At 34.4% G+C, this 22,672-nt stretch overlaps 1 protein-coding gene across 1 annotated transcript in view; it reads right to left on the reverse strand.

The window, feature by feature from the left end:
- Positions 1 to 16,114, reverse strand: part of knk (cytochrome and DOMON domain-containing protein knickkopf) — a 29,645-nt gene extending 13,531 nt beyond the window's left edge. The window contains exons 1-2 of the mRNA XM_072542756.1: positions 15,783 to 16,114; positions 7,010 to 7,229 (exon numbers count right to left, since the gene is read on the reverse strand). Of these exons, the coding sequence (XP_072398857.1) occupies positions 7,010 to 7,229; positions 15,783 to 15,831 (269 nt within the window). The 5' untranslated portion in view covers positions 15,832 to 16,114. The remainder of the gene's footprint in view (positions 1 to 7,009; positions 7,230 to 15,782) is intronic.
- Positions 16,115 to 22,672: the final 6,558 nt, after the last annotated feature.

The raw sequence follows: 22,672 nt of genomic DNA on the forward strand, positions 1-22,672 counted from the left end.
TCTTCTTGCAGTGCCTATCCGTTTCGGATGTTGGCGACCATTATGGCAATTATGTTCCATTATGGTCCTTAATACTAAGTCCTAATACTGGTCCTTAACTTAATACAAGTATACTCTCCTACAAGTAACAGTACAGACAACGAAATTAATGAATTTTACCATGTATTAAAGCAAGCACTAAATAACACAAAAAAACACGAAATCTGTGTAATAATGGGAGACTTCAACGCTAAAGTAGGAGAAGACATAACTCCCGGAATTACTGGAGGATTCGGTCTTGGGGAAAGAAACGAAAGAGGTGATAGATTGGTGGAGTTCTGCCAAGAGGGAAACTTTGTTATCACCAACACATGTTTTAAACAACCAAAAAGACGTCTCTATACATGGATATCACCGAGAGATGGCCATGGTAGTGTAATGCGTAACCAAATAGATTATATCCTGATTAACAATAGATTTCGAAACTCATGTAAATGTACTAAGACATATCCAAGTGCCGACGCAGCCACCGATCACAATTTACTGGCATCTAGAATCAACCTAAAATTAAAGACAATCAAAAAGCCTTCCATTACAAAGAAATACGATAGACAAAAACTAAAAGAAGAAGAATTTAAACATCACTTTGAGCAGACAATGAACGAAAAAATTCGAGACAACATCACACAAGTATACAATGTACCAACAGTCGAAGAAAGATGGGATAACATAAAGACTGGTATCATCGATACAGCAACGCAAAGTGGAACTGTCACCCATTATAAAAAGCAAGCGTGGATGAAAGATGAAATAATCGAAATGATGGACGAAAGAAGACAGCTTAAAAATAGAAATAACTCAGAGTATAAACGAAAGCATAATCTGATTCGAAGAAAAATCAGGGAAGCCAAAGAGTTATGGATGCGAGCAAAATGTGAGAAATTAGAAGAATTGCAACGAAAACATGACGAATTTAACACACATAAGAAAATAAAAGAAGTTACAGTACACAAAAGAAATACACCCATAACATTAACGAATAATGAAGGTCATGCACTATCCCTAGAAGACGAAGTAATGGAGGAATGGGAAAACTACATTAAAGCATTATTTAAGGATGATCGAGGATCACTACCTAACTTAAGTGCAAATACAGGACCATCAATCTTAAAAGATGAAGTGGAAAAAGCCATACACCAAGCCAAAAACAACAAAGCCAGTGGACCAGATCAAATATACAGCGAATGGCTAAAATTACTCTCAAATGACAATATAAAAGAACTCACTGTACTTTTCAATCAAATATTTATGATACCAGTGAAATTCCATCGGACTGGTTAAAATCGATCTTTATTCCTCTACCTAAGAAACCAAACGTTAAGAAATGTAGCGATTGTAGACTCATTAGTTTAATGAGCCATGCCGTTAAAATACTGTTGCATATTCTTCTAAATCGAATTAACAACAAATGCGAAGAAATAATTAGTCAAGAGCAGTTCGGGTTCCGAAGATACCTTGGAACTAGAGAAGCACTATTTTCTATGCAAACACTCCTTCAACGATGTTGGGAGGTAAGAAAACCCGTATATATGTGCTTCATAGATTTTGAAAAGGCATTTGATCGCGTTCAGCATACCAGACTAATTACCGCCTTTCAGAGCCTCCAACTAGATGAGAAAGACATCAAACTTATTGCCAAACTTTACTGGAACCAAACAGCCATTATTAATACCAACAACAGAGAATCAAAGCCAATCAGTATTGAACGAGGCGTAAGACAGGGCTGTGTACTGTCTCCCACCCTCTTTAACGTGTATTCTGAGAATCTATTTAGGGAAGCTTTAAAAGATCAAAAAGGAATTATCATAGGAGGAGAAATAATTAACAATATACATTACGCCGACGATACTGTGATTCTAGCTGCAAACATCGACGATCTGCAGGAGCTAATCAATAGAGTTGACATGGAATGCACAAATTGGGGACTGTCGATAAATATCGATAAAACTAAATACATGGTGACCAGTAAAGTGGATATCGGCGCAACCCAACTGATATTAAACCAACAACCGCTGCAGAGAGTTCAGAGATTCAAATACCTTGGATGTTGGATTACCCAAAATCTGGATCCATCCTTCGAAATTCGATGTAGTATTGAAAAGGCAAGAAACTCATTTCAAAAATTCAAGCCTCTATTATCCAATAACTCATTAAATTTGGAAATCCGTGAAAAGTTTACAAGATGTTACGTGTGGTCTGTACTTTTGTATGGATGTGAAACTTGGACTTTAAACACCAATATCATGAATAAAATCGGGGCGTTTGAGATGTGGTTGTATCGAAGGATACTAAAAATTCCATGGACTAGCAGAACCAGAAACGAAGAAGTTCTTCGAAGAATGGGACATCAACGAACTCTATTAAATATTATTAAGAGGCGTAAACTAGAATATCTTGGACATATAATCAGAGGACCAAGATATGAGTTCCTTCGGCAATTTCTCAACGGTAAAATCGAAGGAAAGAAATGGATAGGACGGAAGAAACTCTCTTGGTTGAGGAATTTGCGGCAGTGGACAGGTTTGACAGCGGACCAATTGCTACACGTAGCGCAAGACCGAGATCAGTATAACAATATTATAAGCATGGTAGTCGCCGACGTTCCGTAGGCGACTAAGAAGAAGATGGTCCTTGTTTTGTGGACCAATGTGACCGAGGTATTCGTGCCATGTGACCGCTGTATTCGATTTTGGCTGTTTTTATTGTGGTTAATAACTCTTTTCCTTTTTGCATTCTTAATAAAACATCCTGGTTAATTATCTAATTGGTCGCAATTACTTTCAGATCGTTGCGTCGGATCATCGTAATCTGCGGCTTTGTTTGTCTGTCTCGGGTCTTCACTTAATCAATTGTTTTGTCTATTTGTTTCGAATCGGTTTGTTTCCGAAAAAAAAAATATTAAAGAAGGGAAATTACTTCTCCAATATATTTATTACTAAAGAGGAAAGAATAATTTGTCCCCTTCTTCTTCTTCCTCTTTATAAGCAATACTGCTTGTTCATTGGTGGATTAATACCTCTATGAAAGGTTGTCATACCATCTTTTGTCTGATCTTTGATCTATCTCTTGCTATTTTGACGACACGGGTCTCAAGAGAGACTTAAAAATTCTATAACGTGTGGTCCACGTCTAGGAAGAAAAGCTGTCTTCATCTCTGACCAAGAAGCAAGCATAGTGAAACACTTGTAGACTACAAACACTTGTGAAAGTGAATATTTACCACAGATGTAACGCAATAAACAGAGTAGCTGGTAAAGATTGGCTAGAAGGATTTTTAAAAAGAAACCTATCCATTTCAGTGCGGAAACCTTAAGCAACTAGTCTTAACCGAATAGAAGGCTTCAACAAGACCGAAGTAAAAACAATTTTCAAAAACATTGAAAACGTGATGGAAAAATTTGAATTTACACCCAACAACATTTATAATATGGACAAAACAGCCATTAAAACCGTTCAGGACACCAACGATATCTTAGCAGCAAAAGGGCAAAAAAGAATAGGAGCTGTAACGTATGCAAGACAACGAATGACACCACTTCTTGAAGGGAATGGACCACCTGGATCTCTTTACAAATGTTCCAAAACCGGCTGGACTAATGAAGAACTTTTTATCCCTAGTGAAACTGAACCTTCTTCTTCTTCTTAACATGCCATACACCAAAGTGCGTAGGCGACTATCTCATTACTAGAATTCTGTTCTTGGCGGCGTGACACAGCTCGCCTGTATTGTGTATTCCTGTCCATTCTTTAATATTCCTTAACCAGGATAATTGTTTGCGGCCGGCTCCTCTCCTGCCTTCGATCTTCCCTTGTAGGATTAACTGTGGTATTTCGTATTTTGCTCCTCTCAATATGTGCCCAAGGTAACCAATCTTGCGTTTTTTAAATAATTCAAAGAGTTCTCTTTCCACGCCGGCTCTCTTAAGGACGTCATCGTTTCGAACTCTATTCACCCAAGTTATGCGCATCATTCTTCTCAATGACCACATTTCAAATGCTTCAAGTTTTTTGATAGATGTTTTTTTCAAAGTCCACGTTTCCATGCCATAAAGCAAGCTGGACCATATGTAGCACTTGACCATTCTGTAGCGTATTTCGAAATTTAGGTTTTGATTACATAGGAGCGGTCTGAATTTCACAAAAGCTTGTCTTGCCATTTGTATTCGGGTTTTTATTTCTTGTTGTGGATCCGATTGGTCATTGATTGTGGTGCCAAGGTATTTAAAAGTTTTCACGCGTTTTATGCGATCGTCACCTAAGCATATTATCGGGTTTTCTGGAGGGTTTCTGCTAATGACCATATATTTCGTTTTCAAAATGTTGATTTTGAGGCCATGAAACTGAACCAGTTTTACTAATTTTAAACAACCATGGTAGTCAAATAACCCTCGAACCTTATGAGTATTGCAAAGAAAACTTCATAACGATGATGTCGCTGCCTCTCCACTTATCTCATCGCCTACAGCCTCTCGATGTCGTTTTTGTTGGACCTCTCAAGAAGGCCTATAATAGGGAATGTGATCTTTTCATGAAAAGCCCTCCAGCTGAAAGGATTACAGTTTATAAGATTGCGGAACTCTTTAACAAAGTATACACAAATGTTGCCATGGTTGCTAAACTAATCTCTGGATTTGTATCAACTGGAATATATCCTAGAAGCTGCCATATATTCTTCGAAGAAGATTTTCCATGGTTTCCAATGTCATCATCTCATGGTTTACAAGCGGTGACGTTTGAAGATGTTACCCCAGCGCCTGATTTTTGATGCACTCGCAAATTTTGCCGGCAACACCATTCAAAGATGAGCTAGAAAAGAAAACAGAAAGACATGAAGAGCGTTTAACACTGAAAGAACGAAAACAAACTTTGGAAAAATGTGCTCTCAAATTTGGGAATTATGTTAGAAGAAAGTAAGTAGTTGATTCACCCGATTCTGAGGTGGACTGTCCAAATGAGAGCGATTTATGTCAGGAATCTGGAGACAGCGACTCAGTATACTTTGATGACTGCGAACTTGATGATAATCTACCCAAACGGTTTAGCCTGGAAGAACTACCGCAACAAATTAACGTAGGGGATTTCTCTAAGAAGAATTTTCTGGCTCAAGTGGTTCAACTGAGGGAGAACTCTATTTCAGTAAAGTTTATGCGTGCATATAGAGGTCAAGGGCACAGATTTGTTTTCTCAGAAGTAGATGACATAAGTTTCGTCAGTAAATATGACATTGTGGGAAAACTCAAGTTTGGAAAGTTGGGATATGGTAAAATAATGTTCGAATGATTTACTATGTTCATTTACTTTTGTTATGTGGTAATATATAATAATAAATGAAATTTATTGTATCATTGTTCTTATAGAGCAATTATAATCTAAGACAGCCATTTTTCCATACCCTGACCGCCATTACCCGTAATACCGGTCACTCAGCTGTTTTGATTTTTATCAACAGCGCTACCCTGGCTTCTAAAAACTTGGTTATTTCCCTCCATTTTTTTCGGTCTCTTGCTTTCTCTCTAAAATTTCTCAAGCTTATTTCTGACAAGTCTTGCTGTTTAAATTCAAATATGGTTGTGTGAACTAATCAATACATTTGTCCTTCCTGTATTCCTATATCCCATAAGTACCGCTCGAGCTCGAGGAATTTACATTTACATTTTGATAATTATTTGCACCTATGAGTTAAAGTTCATTTATCTTGCCAGAGCTATCGAAGGAATAGTTCGTATTAATTTAATTACTATTAATTCGTAATAGTACATTGTTTGTTTAATTCGCCACAATTGGACTTCCTCTTCTTTTTTTCCCCATTTCTCCCTCCTTCAATATTGTTTTAACATTTCGACTCTCTGGCATTCGTATAATGTGACCAAGCCATCTAGCTCTTTGGGCTCGTATTTTTGCCGTAATTACTGGTTTTTCATAAATCCTCATTATTTCTTTATTCATTCGTTTTCTCCAAATATTCTCTGCGGTTTTTATTCCTCCGAAGATTTTTTGAGCACCTTTCTTTCCTAGGTCTCTACTTTCTTTTTTTCCTGATGGTTCATAATCCACGTTTCACCTTCATACATCACTGTGGGTCTGATTACTATTTCGTAGACTGGCAGTTTAGCTGTTTGACACATTTTTTGCTTTCATTAATAAATTTAGCTCTGCTATCGCTCTGCTTCCACTCATTAATTTTTATGTATCTCTTTTTTTCTTTTCTAGTGTTCGTTATGGTTACTCCTAAGTATTCAAATTCTGACACTTTTTCCAAACTATGGACAATCTCTGCTCCTTCCATTTTAATATATTTGTTATTATTTGTTATGTCTCCTCTCATTTCCATGTATTGCGTTTTTGTTTGGTTTATTATTAATCCGTATCTTTTCGCTTGTTCTTAAAATTTCTGGAAAACTTTTTCTAAATGTTTTTTTGTTCTCGCTAGTATCACCACATCATCCGCGTACGCTATGCACTGTTCCCTGCTATTGAAAATAGTCCTGTTTGTGCTTATATTTGATCTTCTTGCGATTTGATCTAACACTAGGTTGAATAAATTCGTTGATAGTGGATTTCTTTTTTTAAACCTCTATACTCTGTCAACTTGAAACGCTTTCTTCCATTGTTACCCTATTCATCGTGTTCCTAAGCGTCATTCTCACTAGCCTTATAAGCTGTTTTGTCTCATGGCCTCAAATGAACTTTTCAGAGCAGTCGTCTCAAAAGTCCGAATAGCTATGATGATTGCCGACATCCGCCGCCGAGATGGCACTTGAAGAAGAAGAATAGCCAAATAACAAATGAATACATTTTACTGGAAACCTCAATAAAATATGATTTAACACATTGCTCACAGTATTTTTCCCTTAAGTGACCGTCAGTTCCCCGTTCTCCTCACTATTGTTTTAGTTTTCTAAGATGAGATTGTCATATTAAATTCTTTTTTTCTTTTTTTATTTGTAAATTAATAAAATAGCTTACTTACTTTCCATACATATCAGGAACAATGAAACCTTGAGGTCCTGGTCTATTGGCGGCTCCTGCCCAAAAGAACGTATCTGCACCGTTACCATCGTAACTAAATGATGTCAACAACAAAGTCCAATCATCTACTGCATATATGTCTCCAGACACTTGATGATGATAGGAGTTTAGCTTTCCCAGAAATTTTCCGCGATAAGGGCCATCTTCTTCTTGGCAGTATACTAAAAATTAATTCTGTAACTATCTAACTATTTAACTATCATAAGTACTTGCAAATAACTCCGAAATTATGGCATTTAAGTATAGGGAATATTACATGAGAAATAATCAGAAGCCAAAAAATATACACGGAGTTCCTTTTGAAATAAGAAAGTTCATTATATTTCCAGAAAAACGGAAAATCTGACAACAATGTAAATACAGCCATAATATATCGGTCGCATCACATTTTGTATTTTTATTTATTAACAATTTAAGTGAAAAATAGCTGATTTTTAGAATTTCGTCTACAAGCGAAAAGTCTGTTATATTTTCCCAAAAAAACTGAAAAAAATGATCGGTTAGTTTATTGAAAAATGGGGGGTAAACATTTTATGAATGTCTTTAATAAATTAACGCATAAGGAGTTTATCTAATAATTTTGTTGTACACTCAATACACTTGTATTAGATTCAAAAAATGAACAGTTTTGTTTTATATCAAGTAAATTATTTATATTTTATTGCCTCCTGTAAATTTTACAAAATCATAGATAATTCCTTGTTGCAGTCTTCAGTTTTTAAATAGTAGTTCATCGACTGTCTGGATATTATAACTTCTCATTTTCCTGGTCTATTATAAAACACCGTTCTGTATAACACGAAAGAAATTGAAATATTATCGCCATTTCTATTAATATTAATAACCTTCAAAAATCTCAAAATTTGTAATATTTCTTCGAAATATCATTAGTAATATCACAGTATATTACTAATAAAGATACTGTGGTAATATCTTTACCAATTAAGAATCTTCTTTGTTGAATCACTGTTCATTATTAATGTCAATTTAAAATAAATTTGTTAGACGTAATTTTAATATCAATAAACTATTAAATTTGCGTTGCATACTTTTTAAATAAAGCGATAAGTTATTAATATATCTATTAAGAAAAAATAAAAACTAAATGTGAGATGATGAATATAACTAAAAGCAAAGATCAAGAAGCTAAAAAACAGAAAATCACCTGGAACAGATGGTATACCCAATGAACTCTTAAAATATGAAGGCCCTGAACTTGCAAGCAGTGGTTAATTTCAGTGGGAACGCAAGGGAACGGCGTTCCCTTACCTCCCAAGAGTGCCGGAACGCAAGGGAACGCTTTTAAAACTACAAGTTTTAGTTAAAAAAAATTGTAGGTAGGATCAATATTATGCTATGCTTTGTTTGCGAGTGACTCGTACGTATTATTACTACTGTAATGTGTATAAATAAAACTGTGAGTGAATAAGGCTCAATTTGTTTTTATTTTACTTTACCATTCTTAAAAAATTAATATTGGCGAGCTTCATTGATTCAAACAAAATGGTCAATGAAATCAAACCAAATATTTCTGGGAAATTTAAAGTAGGCAACAAGGTGTTAATGGAGTAGAGTAGAGTAGAGAGTAAACTCAATAATTTAAATTCATGTTTTTATTTTCTTACATCCTAATCAAGCACCTTAAAGAAAATAAACAGCATTAAAATATCACTTGGTATTTTATAAAAATGAATGTATTATTATGTCTGGGTGGCCTAAAAACAAAGGTTTACAGTTATAATTTTCAAAAGTTTTCCTGGGTGAGGGCCCCCCTCCTTCCTGGGGTGTATTCCATACCCACCGGTCTGAGCTTCCCGCTTTAAGAGTTCCCACACCTAAAATTTTAGAAATTAAGCACTGCTTGCAAGTAAACTGTCACAACTATTTAACAAAATCTTAAACGACACAAAAACACCAGCGGAATGGCATAAAAGCATCACAATCCCCATATTTAAAAAAGGACAAAAAACTTGCCCACAAAACTACAGAGGAATAACCCTCTTAAACACAACGATGAAACTTTTCACGAGTATTCTTAAGGACAAATTGGAAAGGCAAATCACTAATGCTGAAGAACAACAAGGTTTTACAAGAGGGCGGTGTATAACAGATGCAGTATTCATAATAAAACAAATAAAAGAAAAAGCTATAGAGTGCGGCATGCCGGCGTATATTTGCTTCATTGATCTGACGAAGGCGTTTAACAGGGTTCGCCTGGGAGACATTCTAAATATATTCTTCTTCTTCTTAAAGTGCCCTCTCCTCAATGGAGGTTGGCTACTACAATTTTAAACTCTTCTCTATCTTCAGCTGTTCTTATTAGCTGTTCAAAATTTAGCCCTGTCCATTGTCGGATGTTTCTGAGCCACGCTAAATATATTAATAGAAAATAAAACACCGACCAACATAACAAAGATAGTCCATAACCTAAATAATAACAATGTAACCAAAGTTAGAGCAGGAGACCAATTCATTGAAAATATTCCAACACCGGGAGGAATTAGACAAGGCGACAGCTTAAGCCCCTTCTTGTTTAACCTACTCATGGGCAAAATTATCAACAAAGTAACATCTCTCAATCTCGGATACAGAATGGGCAACAAAAGAATTGGTATGGTGTGTTACGCAGATGATGCAGCAATTGTTGCCGAATCAGAAGATGATCTTCAGAGACAGCTCTTTCAGTTCTTTCAAATAAGCCGCCAACTAAATATGACCATTTCCACCAACAAAACTAAATGTATGACAATAGCAAAAGATCCGCTCAGATGTAAGTTATTGGTTGAGAACAAACCCATAGAACAGGTGATGCAATTCAGATATCTGGGCATAGATATATCAAGCACACACGACCCAGTAAAGGACCTAAGGAGTCAGATCAACAAAGCATCCGCATTGTCGGGATGTCACAATAAGTGAAGACGGAAAAGAAAACAAATAGGAAAAAGATCAACCTCTTTTTCTTCCTCTTTTTATGTAGATATGATTGGGTATTTGTCATTACCCTTACTTCTTTGTAGATTCTTTCTCGTCTACATAAGATGATTAGATCGTAGACGGTATATTACTACAGGTTTTAGAAAAGTAATGCTACACATATGCTGTTTCAGGATACGAATGATGTAAAAAAAGTTGTTAGCAATTTTATTTCACTCTTTTATCCACTCCTTAATCTCGAAGTGATTAGATTTGTTGACGTTGGAATTATCTTCTTCTTCTTGTTTTTACGTAGACATGACTTTGTCTGTTTTTCAATGTACCTCCAGTAAGTTGTATTTTCGTAGTCTTCCTACTGATCGTCTTCCTACCTACTGATCGTCTTCCTATTGGGGATCCGTCCTTTGTCGTCTTTACTACTCTATTTGTTGTCATTCGGCTTATATGATCTTTCCATTCTACTCTTCTATTTTTTACCCAGTTCTTAATGTTCTCCACCTTGCATCTACGTCGTATATCTGTACTTCTAGCTCTGTCCCATAGTGTCTTCATCTCTGCTGTTTCTAACATACTTTTTGTCCTCTCTGTGTCAGATCGTGTGTCTGCCTCGTATGTCATTATTGGTCTGATGACTGTTTTGTAAATTCTGCCGTTCATCTCTTTCCCGTAATTTTTATTTCTCCATATTGTTTCATTCAAACAGCCTGCGGCTCTGTTTGCTCTATTCACTTGACCTTTCACTTTAGTTTCGAGCTTTCTGTAGCTAGATAATGTGATGCCTAGATATTTAAACTCCATCACTTCTATTATCTAACCCTCCAGCTCCAATTTACATCTTAATAAAATTTCTGTTGTAACCATGCATTTCGTCTTTTTTTGGGGAAATTAACATGTTAAATTTTCTGGCGATTATATTAAATTGGTGCAGCAAACGTTGTAAATCGTCTTCACTTTGAGAGAGTAGTATTGCGTCGTCAGCATAGCAGATTATTTTAAGTTGTTTTTCTCCCATTTGGTATCCTTTTTAAGTTCTTACTTTTTTTATTATTTCATCCATAATCAGGTTAAATAATAGAGGACTCAGGGAATCTCCCTGTCTTATCCCATTGCCAGCTCCAATAGGGTCGGTTAATTCTTCTTTCACTTTTACTTTTATTATGTTGTTTTGGCAGACATTTTCCATCGTTTTGATTATTTCTAGAGGTATCTTTCTTGCGTACAATAAATGGATAACCTCCTTTAAATTGACCTGGTCAAATGCCTTCTTAAGATCCACGAAACGTAGATATGCCGGTTTGTTGTATTCCAATGATTTCTCTTGCATTTGCTTCATTATAAATATAGCGTCAGTTGTAACACTAGTAGAACAACAACAAACTTTGTTGTTCTTCTGTGAGTGTTATAATTTCATTCAGTTTATTTATCACTTTGGTTGTTAATTTTAGTATTGTGTTTAATAAATTAATTCCTCTGTAATTTTCCGGGTCCGATTTGTCTCCCTTTTTGAAGAGAGGTAAGAGGATGCTTGATCTCCATTCTTGAGGAATTCTGTTTTGTTCTATTATTGTTTGGATTAGTTTTAATAGGTATTCTGTCCTCTCCTGGTGATTTTCTATTTTTTTTAATTTCCAGAAGGCTTCCTTTTCCTCTTCCTCCTCAATATTTAGATCAATAAAGCACTAAATGTAATTTTGTTGAGTCAAGAGATAACAAAGAAGCATATTTATCAAGCTATGATTCAACTAGAATTGAAGTATAAGATACAAGCATTGGGTATAAATAAAAATGAAGTTAGAAGAACTTCTTTCTGGATGAACCAGAACTGGAGAATTTACTAATGTTTGTATTTTGAGAACGATTTTCGAAGTGGAAATTGAAACGTTAATAAACGTACTTTAACCTTTAATTGTGGCTTATTCCCATTTAAATAGTAATTACTTTAAAATGCCACAAGAAAATAGCTTCAGAACAATATGGAGAATCTGGTTTACACGACGAGAACCAAAAATTACCATCAACAGTTTAGAACTGGACGTCAGTACAAAGAAACAAACAAAAAATGACAAGGAAGAAAAAATGGATCTTAGATATTCACATTCAAATGGAATCAGAACTCTACAAAGGACATTGGACGATAAAAAACTAGGTCCATAGATATAGAAAAGAGGAAAAAAAAGTATAAGCGAATAGTAGAACCACCATACGTGAATTGAATTTGGTTTCGAATACTTAAAAATCTTCGGTTTTCCAAGTTTCGTTTTTTGAACTGAAAAGTTGCAAAAACTCGCAATACCTATATGATTTCCTTTAAATTTTGATAAACATAATACTCCGTTTGAAAATTATTGAAAGCAGTTTTTATGAAGCAGCTGATAACCCCCCAATACCCATCGTATTGTCATAAATAGACTTCGGCAAATATGCAAATAAAAATGTAGAAAATATGCGCATAAATATGCACGTGTTTACCCGAAAATATGCAAATATTTTACAAAATATGCATACAAATAAATAAAAAAATCTTAAAATAGTAACAATTTTATTTAAAAAAAAGTGTACATAACTAAATATTTCCTACTATTCATTAAGATTTACATTTATTTTAAGTAACTACATCATTTTTAAATATGAATAAACTTATTTAGAATTATGGTAACAATAAATGACCAAGTGGTGTTCAAAATTTTCTAACAAAAACTTGTGGCTTCTGTCTGAGTACATATATTTATATATGGAAAAACTTCGTTCAACATCAACTGATGTAACGGGAGCATTTTTCAAACTAACCAAAACATTTGGTTCTAAATTAATTGTTTCCGAAATATTTCCAGCTAGAACACTGACTACTTCAGAAAGAATATGGTAACCTTTATTTTTTTCCATAGTAGCTTCAAATTTTTTTAAAATATCTTTTCCAATATTACCTCTAACGTTCCGACAACATGACGCAAATTCTTTTATTAATGCTGTACTTTCGAACAATGACAGTTTTGGTGATTCTAACTGAGTAATTGTTTTTTGAACAAAACTAAAATTTGATTTTATAAATGAAAGTTCTTGTTGAAGCAAGTTACTCTGAAAAGTTTGTTTAGAATCCAAAAGAGATTGGGAACTTTCATCTGTTAACGTATCAATTATGTTCTTTATTTTAACAAAATGATCTGCATAAAAATTAGCTGCTTCTAACCATGTTCCCCATCGCGTTAAAATAGGTTGTGGTGGAAGAGGAATGTTAGGTAGCATTTCTTTATAAAGTTGAATTCTTATAGGAGATTTAAGAAATACTTTTTTGACACTGGATATCATGGTATTTACAAGAGGAAACTTTTTTCGTATTTCCTCTGCAACTCTGTTTAATCCATGCGCTACACAAGTAACATGTATTAAATCTGGGAAAAATATTTTTAAATTTTGTCCTGCTTTCACCATATAAGGAGCAGCATCCGATAAAATAAGCAGTAATTTATTAGAAGGAATAGTTGTCGGAAGAAAAAAAGTTGCTAATGTTTCTTGTATAAAACGCGAAATGGTTAAAGCATTTGTTTTCTCAAGTTGCTGGCATGGAATAAGATGAGATTTTGGTAAGGTTGCTTCTTTAATAACACCAATCAATAAATGAGCAATATACTTTCCTGAGGAATCAGTGGTTTCGTCTACAGATATGTAAAAATAATTATCTGTAATTTCTTCCTTAATATTAATTAACACCGACGACTATAGCCCGTTCACATTATTTCTTCTTAGAGACCGATCACTTGGAACATTAAGTTTGCAATATTTTTTTAGAAACGAACTAAAATTTACATTTGCTAATTTTGAAAGCGGTATGTTTGCAGACACTAATGCGCGACACAAGTCTTCATTAAAAGTTTCTTGCTCATCTAATTTTTTTGAAGTAGATTGGAAACATTTAGCCATTGAAGTTTGATGTTTTCCTCCTATTTTCCTTTTTTTGCAATGTGTGAAGCAGTTCTCACATGTTGGTCTATCTGAAATTTCTTCTCACATGCTATCTATAAATAAAAATAAAAACCTTTATTTTAACCCAACCTTTAAAATATAAAAATATACAAGGTGTTTTTGGTTAATCAAATAACTGGTTTGGAAAAAAAAACACTCGCTAAGTGTTTTAAATGCAGTATTAATCCACAAATTAGTTTTTGTTACTAACCATTAGTACATCATATAACTTATTTTAAAATTCAACAAAAGTTTTTTTTTTGTTAATTCAATTACAATAAAAATAATTGTGTTTTAGAATAGCTGACTTCATAAAAAAAAGTAAAGGTGAAAAATTTTTCTAAATACACACCATTGTATTGTACCATGGACAATTTTTTCTCACTAAAGGAAGCTATTTTTCATTTAAAAACAACCTACGAGTACTAAATTTCAAGTAAATACGTTTATTGGTTTTAAAGTTATTGTTGTTATTAACTAAAAGAATTTAATTTTTTTTAATTTTAACACCCTGTATCTCGAAAAGTAATTAAGTTTGACCCCTCATTAACTATATCGTTTTGTTCAATTTTTCGAGAAGTATCTACAGTCAAACGTTGTAAGTGTCATTTGGAAACACCCTGTATGTATGAAATATTAGATATTTAATAGAAAATATTAGATACTTACAATTTTGCCACAGACTGAACAGTAAATTTTTCCCATATCCATAGACAGCTCTTTATAAGGTTTAATCCAAGTTGAAGCACTGGTTGTTTTAGGCATTATAAAATCACAATCTTCCTTTTTGTTACGCACAACGAGTGTTTACGCTTTGAATATCAAAACAAAAATGATTTACAAATCTGAGCATCAAATTAGAAATGTTTAGGTACCTAATTCAATAAACTGAGAGATTTTGGAAAATCCCTAAATTAGGAACAAAACTATTAGCCGTTTACCTGCTGTTAAGATACAATAAATTGTAGATAGATTTGGGGATTAGATCATAAAATGCAAATGAGCGAACCCTTAGCGATTATCCAATAACTGAATGCCTCAGTGACCGAGACTTTCTAAGAATGTTGAGGGCTACTTAAATTGATCTTCTTTGAAATTGTAAATGTTTTGTACCTGTAGAGATTACGTACTTAGATCATTTCTTGATTAAAATGACTACAAAATTTTATACAAGAATTGAAATAAATTGGTATGTTTAAAAATTTTCAAATACAGTATAAAAATCTGAACTTTTATGCACTTTATGCAAACTTTTATACAAATATGCCAAAATATGAAATATTTGCATAAAATATGCACAATATGCAAAATATGCAATATGCATATTTGCCGAAGTCTAGTCATAAAGCAGTGACGAAGAATTTTCTAAATTTCATTTTATTCAACATTCATTCATCAAAGTAGTCAAAATAATCATTGACAGACACAATGTAACAACGAATATAGATACATATGCATCTACAATACATTCCTTGGTAGTATTCCTTTTTCTATAAGAGTTTTAATTTTTGTTTACCTTTTAAGAAAGTCAAAGATAACCAATGCGTATTCTTAGTTATGGTACCACCAAAGAATATATGCGTCTATATTCTTTGGTACCACTTCGAAAATCGTTTGGATCGGAGCTTATATCAAAAACAGCTGTTACGATAGACATACTAAATTTTTTGTAAAGAAAAAAGTATACTCTATAAAAACGTAGTTTTATAGCAAATTAATAATAACTTGTGTACCCATTTTCATGATATTATTATTATAAGAAACTTTAGTAGTACGTAGGTACCTACTCCTGACATAAAATATCAAAAAGTACTAACCTTGAAACCCAAATATGCACAAAGACACAAGCACTATCACAATCCTCATCTTAAAACCGATATTCTCATTTTTGATAACTAATTTTTTAGTCGTTCTTGATTCAATATGTGTTGCATTTGTAAAATGTTCGCATGAAGACAACAACTTTCTAAAGTCTTTGTAGTTTCTACTCACGCCAAGGTTGAATAACTTCAAGATATAGTTTGGGTGATTGTTAGCCGTGTCTTGTAGTACCGCAGACCGCAGGTACCATTAGATGGTGCATGGTAGAACGGTGTCGTATCACCTGGCAGTGTCAAGGCAAAGCACTAAACCACCGAATTAATGGATGGTTAGGGGAAATATCCACAAAAATTGTAGGTATTAATGAAAGCCAGTATGTTTTCTAATTTAAAATTGCTAATTGTATAATCTAAAGTAAATATATCTATTGAAAAATAAGTTTATTATTGTTAATTTCATAATTAATAAATATAATATGTTTTTAATAGATATTTATGGTCAATACTTAAACAACATTTAAGAAATTACTTCGAATAACTGAAAGAAATTCATACAAAAGTTAAAAAAAACTTATATTCAAAACTTAATTAATTTTATTTTTTGGGAAAGTAATAGGTACATATAGTTTTACATTTACATTTTTAATCATTATCGCTATCGGATACTGATTCACACCGTTTGCAAAGTTGCTCAAAATCATCTTCATCGTCAGAAGAAACTGTCTCTGCAATTTATATTTGCGGTAAAAGCGATGGATTTTCACAAACTTCATTCTCGTTCTTCTGTGTGGCTCTTCATTTCTGACAATGTAATCAGTCATTAAATTTTGCGTTGACGATGCTAGTAATTTTTTATGTAGCTCACAATATCCTGACATGCAGTTCTGCTGCTCATGTTGTAATTTAAAGGCTCATTCAGAATTGGGGTCATTAATAAGAAAATAATTTTCTAATCTACTGCAAGGTTGAATCCCCGAATTGCAAACGCTCACTTTACTGACATCTGGATGTGAATAGTTAATATTTAATTATAATAATAATAATTAATAATAGAAATTTTTGTATAAATTTTTAAATGAAATACAAATCGCCTAAAATAATCCGAATAAAAAGAGACCTTACTGTACTGTAGAAAGCTTAGCATATAGGAGAAAGCAGGTACAAAGTGAAACTATGAATACTAAAACACCTCAAGGAAAATCTAGAGAAAGAATAATACTGAAAGATTACCAGAAGGTAACAAAAATGGCAAGAAGACGAAAAACTGGGAGTACTGTTGTTTTGCTTGCCGTCGTAACTTCTTTTCTCCAGACTTTGGCTTTTGTACATATGGGCTTGATGATTTGAAGACGGTGCCTGTTAAATTCTTTGTTACTCTTCCTCTATTTTTCACCTTTTCTTCTCTCGCTATCTTCCTTGCTCGTGCAAGAAAGATAGCGTTTCTATTTCTTCTTTTATAGCATTTTTCTCTGCAGTGTCTGTAGCTATCATGGTTTTACCTGGTCTTCTCCCACCAGCTTTTATTTCGTTGCCTGTGCCCTAGGGTAAAACTGAACTTGTTCCAGGGTTATCAATATTTTTTTAACACATTATTTTCCTGTGGGAGTCGATAGAAATTCAGGTTCTTTACTTTCATGAGTAGAATTACTTGTATTACATGTTGCACCTGATGCAATAACAGGAACTGAATAACTTGTGTCACTTGAAGTTCCCGCAACTGAAACAAAAAGCCATGTGGAGTGGGTTTACCCTTGAAGGTCTTGCAACTATAACAGATGGCTGGCTTGTATTACTTAAACGCACTGCAGGAGAAGCAACAGAATTGGCTGTTTCACCACCTGATGTGGTGTCTACTGAAGCTGGAAGGCGAGAGGTTACTGACCGATCAATGACATAGGAAGCTAAGAAATTGTCGTCTAAAAATATCCCTTCGTTAAAGGGGTAGATTCCAGATTTACGAAATCCAGAAGGAATATGTATTTATTTATAAAGGGCAACAGGTAGAAGTAATATTGCTGGGCGTAAATGCTTGAGGTTAAGCCATTCCAAAAGTTCCAGCAACTGTGTCCATAACGAATATTTTCCCTGCATTGTTGTGCAACCACGCTTCAACCGCTTGGTTGAAGTAGGTTTTAATAGGCGAATAGCCTCTTAGTCTCAGCGTACAAATCCATTCAGATACTGGCTCGAACTCACTAATAATTATAAAACCCGTTCCCAACATTGAGTATTTCCAATCACTATTAAAAAAACTGTAGTTGTCTATCATTGTTACACTAGTTCCATTTTGTTTCGTTTCTTGCATTACCAGGATATCCACTTTGTATTGTTCATCGTAGACACTATATGTTTTATGGCGCTTGCTTCATAAGTATTTCTCATGTTCTCATTCTCACTATTTCTCATAACCTATCCGGATTGTACTTGGATGACATTTATTTTTCATTGTTTCCCCTATTGATAATCCCTCCATGTCCTCGTTCTTTGCCATAGTTCCATTATCTTTTGATCCATCTCTGCTGATCGGCTCTGGTTTCCCTTTTGTTCTATCCCATCTCCATATTCTGCCATCTATTGTAAACTTCTGAAACCCCCTTTTTATGGTTTTACGTTCTCTTCGGGCCTCTTGTGCTTTTTTCTTTATTTCCTCTTGTATTATTTTCTCTGGTGTATTATACCTGGTGATGAGCAGTTTGGTTTCCGAAACGGTATGGGTACTCGAGAAGCTCTTTTTTGCATGCGAATACTCTTACAAAAGAGCATTGAGTTTAGGAAAAATATTTACGTATGTTTTATAGATTTCGAAAAAGCCTTTGATAGCCACATACATTATTATTTCAATGCTTAGACTCAGTTGGTCTGGACACGTATGACATTAGATTTCTTAAAAATCTTTACTACAATCAGACCGCTTGTGTTAAGGTGGACCAAGAGGTTTCAGCCAAAGTTTCTATTAAGTGTGGTGTCAGACAGGGATGTGTTATGTCACCGATGTTGTTTAATGCCTACATTGAACCAGTTTTTGAAATAGCGTTAAATAATCGCCGCGAAGGTTTTAAGATCGGTGGTGAAATTATTAACAACATCAGATACGCCGATGACACCGCAATAATGGCAGAGAGTCTAGAAGATCTTCAAACCCTGTTGAATGCTGTAACAACGAATGCACTGAAAAGGGCTTAACAATCAACGCAAAAAAAAACAAAATGGATGGTGGTCGGAAAAATTAATATCGAAGACTCAGTGCTAAGATTAGATAACAAAATCCTGGAAAGGGTGGAACACTTTAGATATCTGGGTAGCTGGATTGACTGCAGGGTTCGAAGTGACGAAGAAATTTCGACCAGAATAGAACTCGCACGGAAAAACTTTATTAACTGGCGTTCTGTATTATGCAGTAGAAGTCTGTCGTTGACCACACGTCTAAGAGTATTGAAGTGCTACGTCTGGTCCACTTTGTTCTATGGATGTGAAACCTGGACAACAAAAATAAAAAATCTCAACAAATTAGAAGCGTTTGAGTTATGGTGTTACCGTCGCATGCTCAGAATCCCGTGGACAGCACACATACCTAACGAACGCGTGCTAGAGACCGTGCACAAAGAGCGAGAATTGATCAACATCAACAAAATGAGAAAGGTCCAATACTTCGGTCATATAATGAGAGGACCTAAATATCGCTTACTCCGGTTAATCATTCAGGGCAAAATCGAAGGAAAACGTTGGGTCGGAAGAAAACAACTGTCCTGGCTGCGTAACATTAGACAATGGACAGGTCGAACGGTCGAGGAACTGTTTCATCTAGCTGCCGACCGAGAATCATTTCATCAGCTTGTCAATATGACGATAGCCAACGCTTGAATACAAGCACGGCACACAAAGAAGAAGATTATTTTCTCAGTTATCGTCAAACTAAAAATATACAGAGTTGTAATCAGGCCAGTAGTTATATACGTAACTGAGACAATGTGCCTCACAGATAAAGAAGATTCAAAAGGAAAATACTCAGAAAACTATGAGCCCGATAAGAATGGAATACTCAGAAGAACTATGGGACCGATAAGAACAGAATTCGGAGAAATGACAAGAAGAATGAAACATGAAATAAAGAAACATTATAAAGGAAATAGATATAGTTAGGTTTTACTAAAGAGCAGAGATTGAGATGGCTGGGACACATAGAGGAAAGGAAAAACGACCTACTGATTACAAAGGTCACCAAAAACTGAAAGACCAAGAGAGAATTCATCTTCTGACTCGTTTGCGCCGATCTTTACCATTACAGGTTTAATAACATTTTCGATTATACCATCTAGTTTCCACATTTTGTCAATTTGTAGGATGTATGCAATCTATACTGGTTTGTAATAGGCGCTGAACATCGCTAATTTTAAATGTTACGTTCTCTCGGACAACGTATCCCTTCATTTAAGCCCAAATTAATTCAATTGGATTCAACTTGCAATGGTAAGGTGGAAGTCTCAAAACAGTAATACCATGAAATCTAGCTATTAAATCAACAGCATATTGTCGATATCTACCACGATGCTTCTTGATTATTGTCATTAGTTCTGCTTTAACTATATCCTCTGTAAATGAAATACATTTTTCTCATAGAAAGCTCTGCATAGATTTTCTATGTCACCGTTGGACTGCGTTTAACAAGGCGGCTGTAGTAAGATGCATTATCCAATAGGTGACAGAGTTACTATCTGCACGCTGGAGAATGTTCTCGAACAGTGGCGTGCCGTGACATTGAAGAAAGGGATGCAAATTAAAAGAAATTATAAAAAGACTTACTAACCTTTTTACTTGTAGTGCAGCTCTATTCTTCTGTCATCCTTGGCAAACTCGTTTATGACAGACTCTTAAAAACTGGGATTTTCAGACATTTCTTTAACAAGTTCTTTTTCAATTGATAAAATCGCTAAGTTAGCTAGCCTCTCCTCACTTGTGGAATTTCTGACAAAGTTTTTAATCCGCTTTAGTACAGAAAAACTTCGTTCTACAGACGCACTTGTAGCAGGTATTGTCATCACTAAGTCACATAATTTTGAAACCTCACTATATGCTTCATCCAGTTCAGTTTGTTTAAGAAATGTCAGCATTTTAGAACTAGTATCAGTTTGTACAGATTGTTGAGAAGCATACAAAACGCACAGTTGGGAATGCAGGGAAAGAATACCAAAAAAGTTTGCATAATGTTTTTTTAGACAATTAAAAGCCTCTTCCGGGAAACTACAGTTGGCATATTAATTGAAGTTGCATAACTCCACAAATCTTAACTCACAAAGGTTTTTAAATCTTTCTTTAAGCTGCTGGGAAATATTATCTATTATTTCACAAAAAAGTCGATTATAAGATATTTTTGTGTCGCCTACATCGTCAATTCTAATGCGTTTTCTCTTGGGTTCCATCTCTTCGAGGTCGCAAGTTTTTTGCCACATGATATCAAATTGCTCCCTCTGTCTGTTGATTTGGACTTAGAATTCGTTAATTTTTTTAATACAAAATCCAATATCATTCGATTTAGTCTGCAATACATCAAATAAAATGTCTGTATAAGGAAATACTTCAGAAAATACTTAAAGCAAAAAATTAAAATCAAAATCTCGTTTGACTAATTCCAAATAACCTCTTGAGGAATTCACAGTTTCAGGGCCCCAACGATCTTTATGCTCCAAAATGCTTTCAAATAACTCTATTAGGTATTGCCGATATTGAGAAACTGTTTTTACTAACCTCCCATTGTCGTTCCATCTGGTTGGAGCTGCTCGAGAGAACCTTTTCTGAAGAATCATATCAAAATATTCTTCAAAAACGTCAGCAGTCATTTCCTCGTGGTAATCTTTGGTTGATTTTGAGGCAAAACTTAATAATCCACCATTGACAAAACCGTATTCGTTTCCAATATGGGTTATTATGAGTCTGCGTCCTTTTCCAACGGGAATATTGTTTATTCCAGTAGATACACCTTAGATGAATGCCTGACGGGAACATTTCACATTTGTATCAACCCATAGATATGGTACAGTATGACCTTCATTTAGCCAAGTCTCGTCCAAATAAAAAATTGTTTTCCCTTCTTCTCGGTACTTTTTAATAGTTCTTAGATAATCTCGTCTCCAACATACAATGTAATCTTTTTCAATTAAAACGGATTTTCTTCTATTCTTTTGCCAACGAAATCCCATCTCTCTCAATAGTCCCCATAATTTCTTATTGCTTATGATTGGTAACTCTTCGTTTTCTCTAATTAATGTTTGGATTTTGTCCAATGTTGGAAATTCTTTGTTAAACAAAAATGATTGGACGCTGCGTCTTATCATGTTTTTAAGTATTTCTTCAATTTCCAAGGGTTTACTCCCTCCACTCTTCTTGGGAGATGAAACAGTTCCCCCTTTTCTTTGTTTTAGGAATCTATAAATTGTTGCTTCTCCAACCCCTGTCATATTTGAACACATGTTAACGATTTCACGAACATTACTTAAAGGGCGTTGATGTACAAGTGCATCGTGTACATTTAATATTATATTTTTCTCTCATAGACTGAAGGCACCTTTAAAACTACACTTAACCGGGATAAAACCTGTTGTCGACGTCATTTTTAAATGCAAATAACAAAATATCGACATCAAAAACGTAGGTAGGTAAGACATGAACAATGTACATCTACAAACTAAATGGAAGATGCAAACAATTTCTAATTTATATTATTGGCATAAGCTGTAATGTGGCATAAAAGCTACTTAAACTATCATTAGTGAAGCCTTATCAGTAATTCCAAGTAATCGTTCAAAGAAGGTATTCTTTTTGTGTTAGGCGATAACTTGTATAGGAAACAATAATCACCTTTAAATTACTGTTTACATTAATTTATTTCGTGA

This window comes from Diabrotica undecimpunctata, chromosome 9 (assembly GCF_040954645.1).
Source record: "Diabrotica undecimpunctata isolate CICGRU chromosome 9, icDiaUnde3, whole genome shotgun sequence".
Taxonomy (NCBI): domain Eukaryota; kingdom Metazoa; phylum Arthropoda; class Insecta; order Coleoptera; family Chrysomelidae; genus Diabrotica; species Diabrotica undecimpunctata.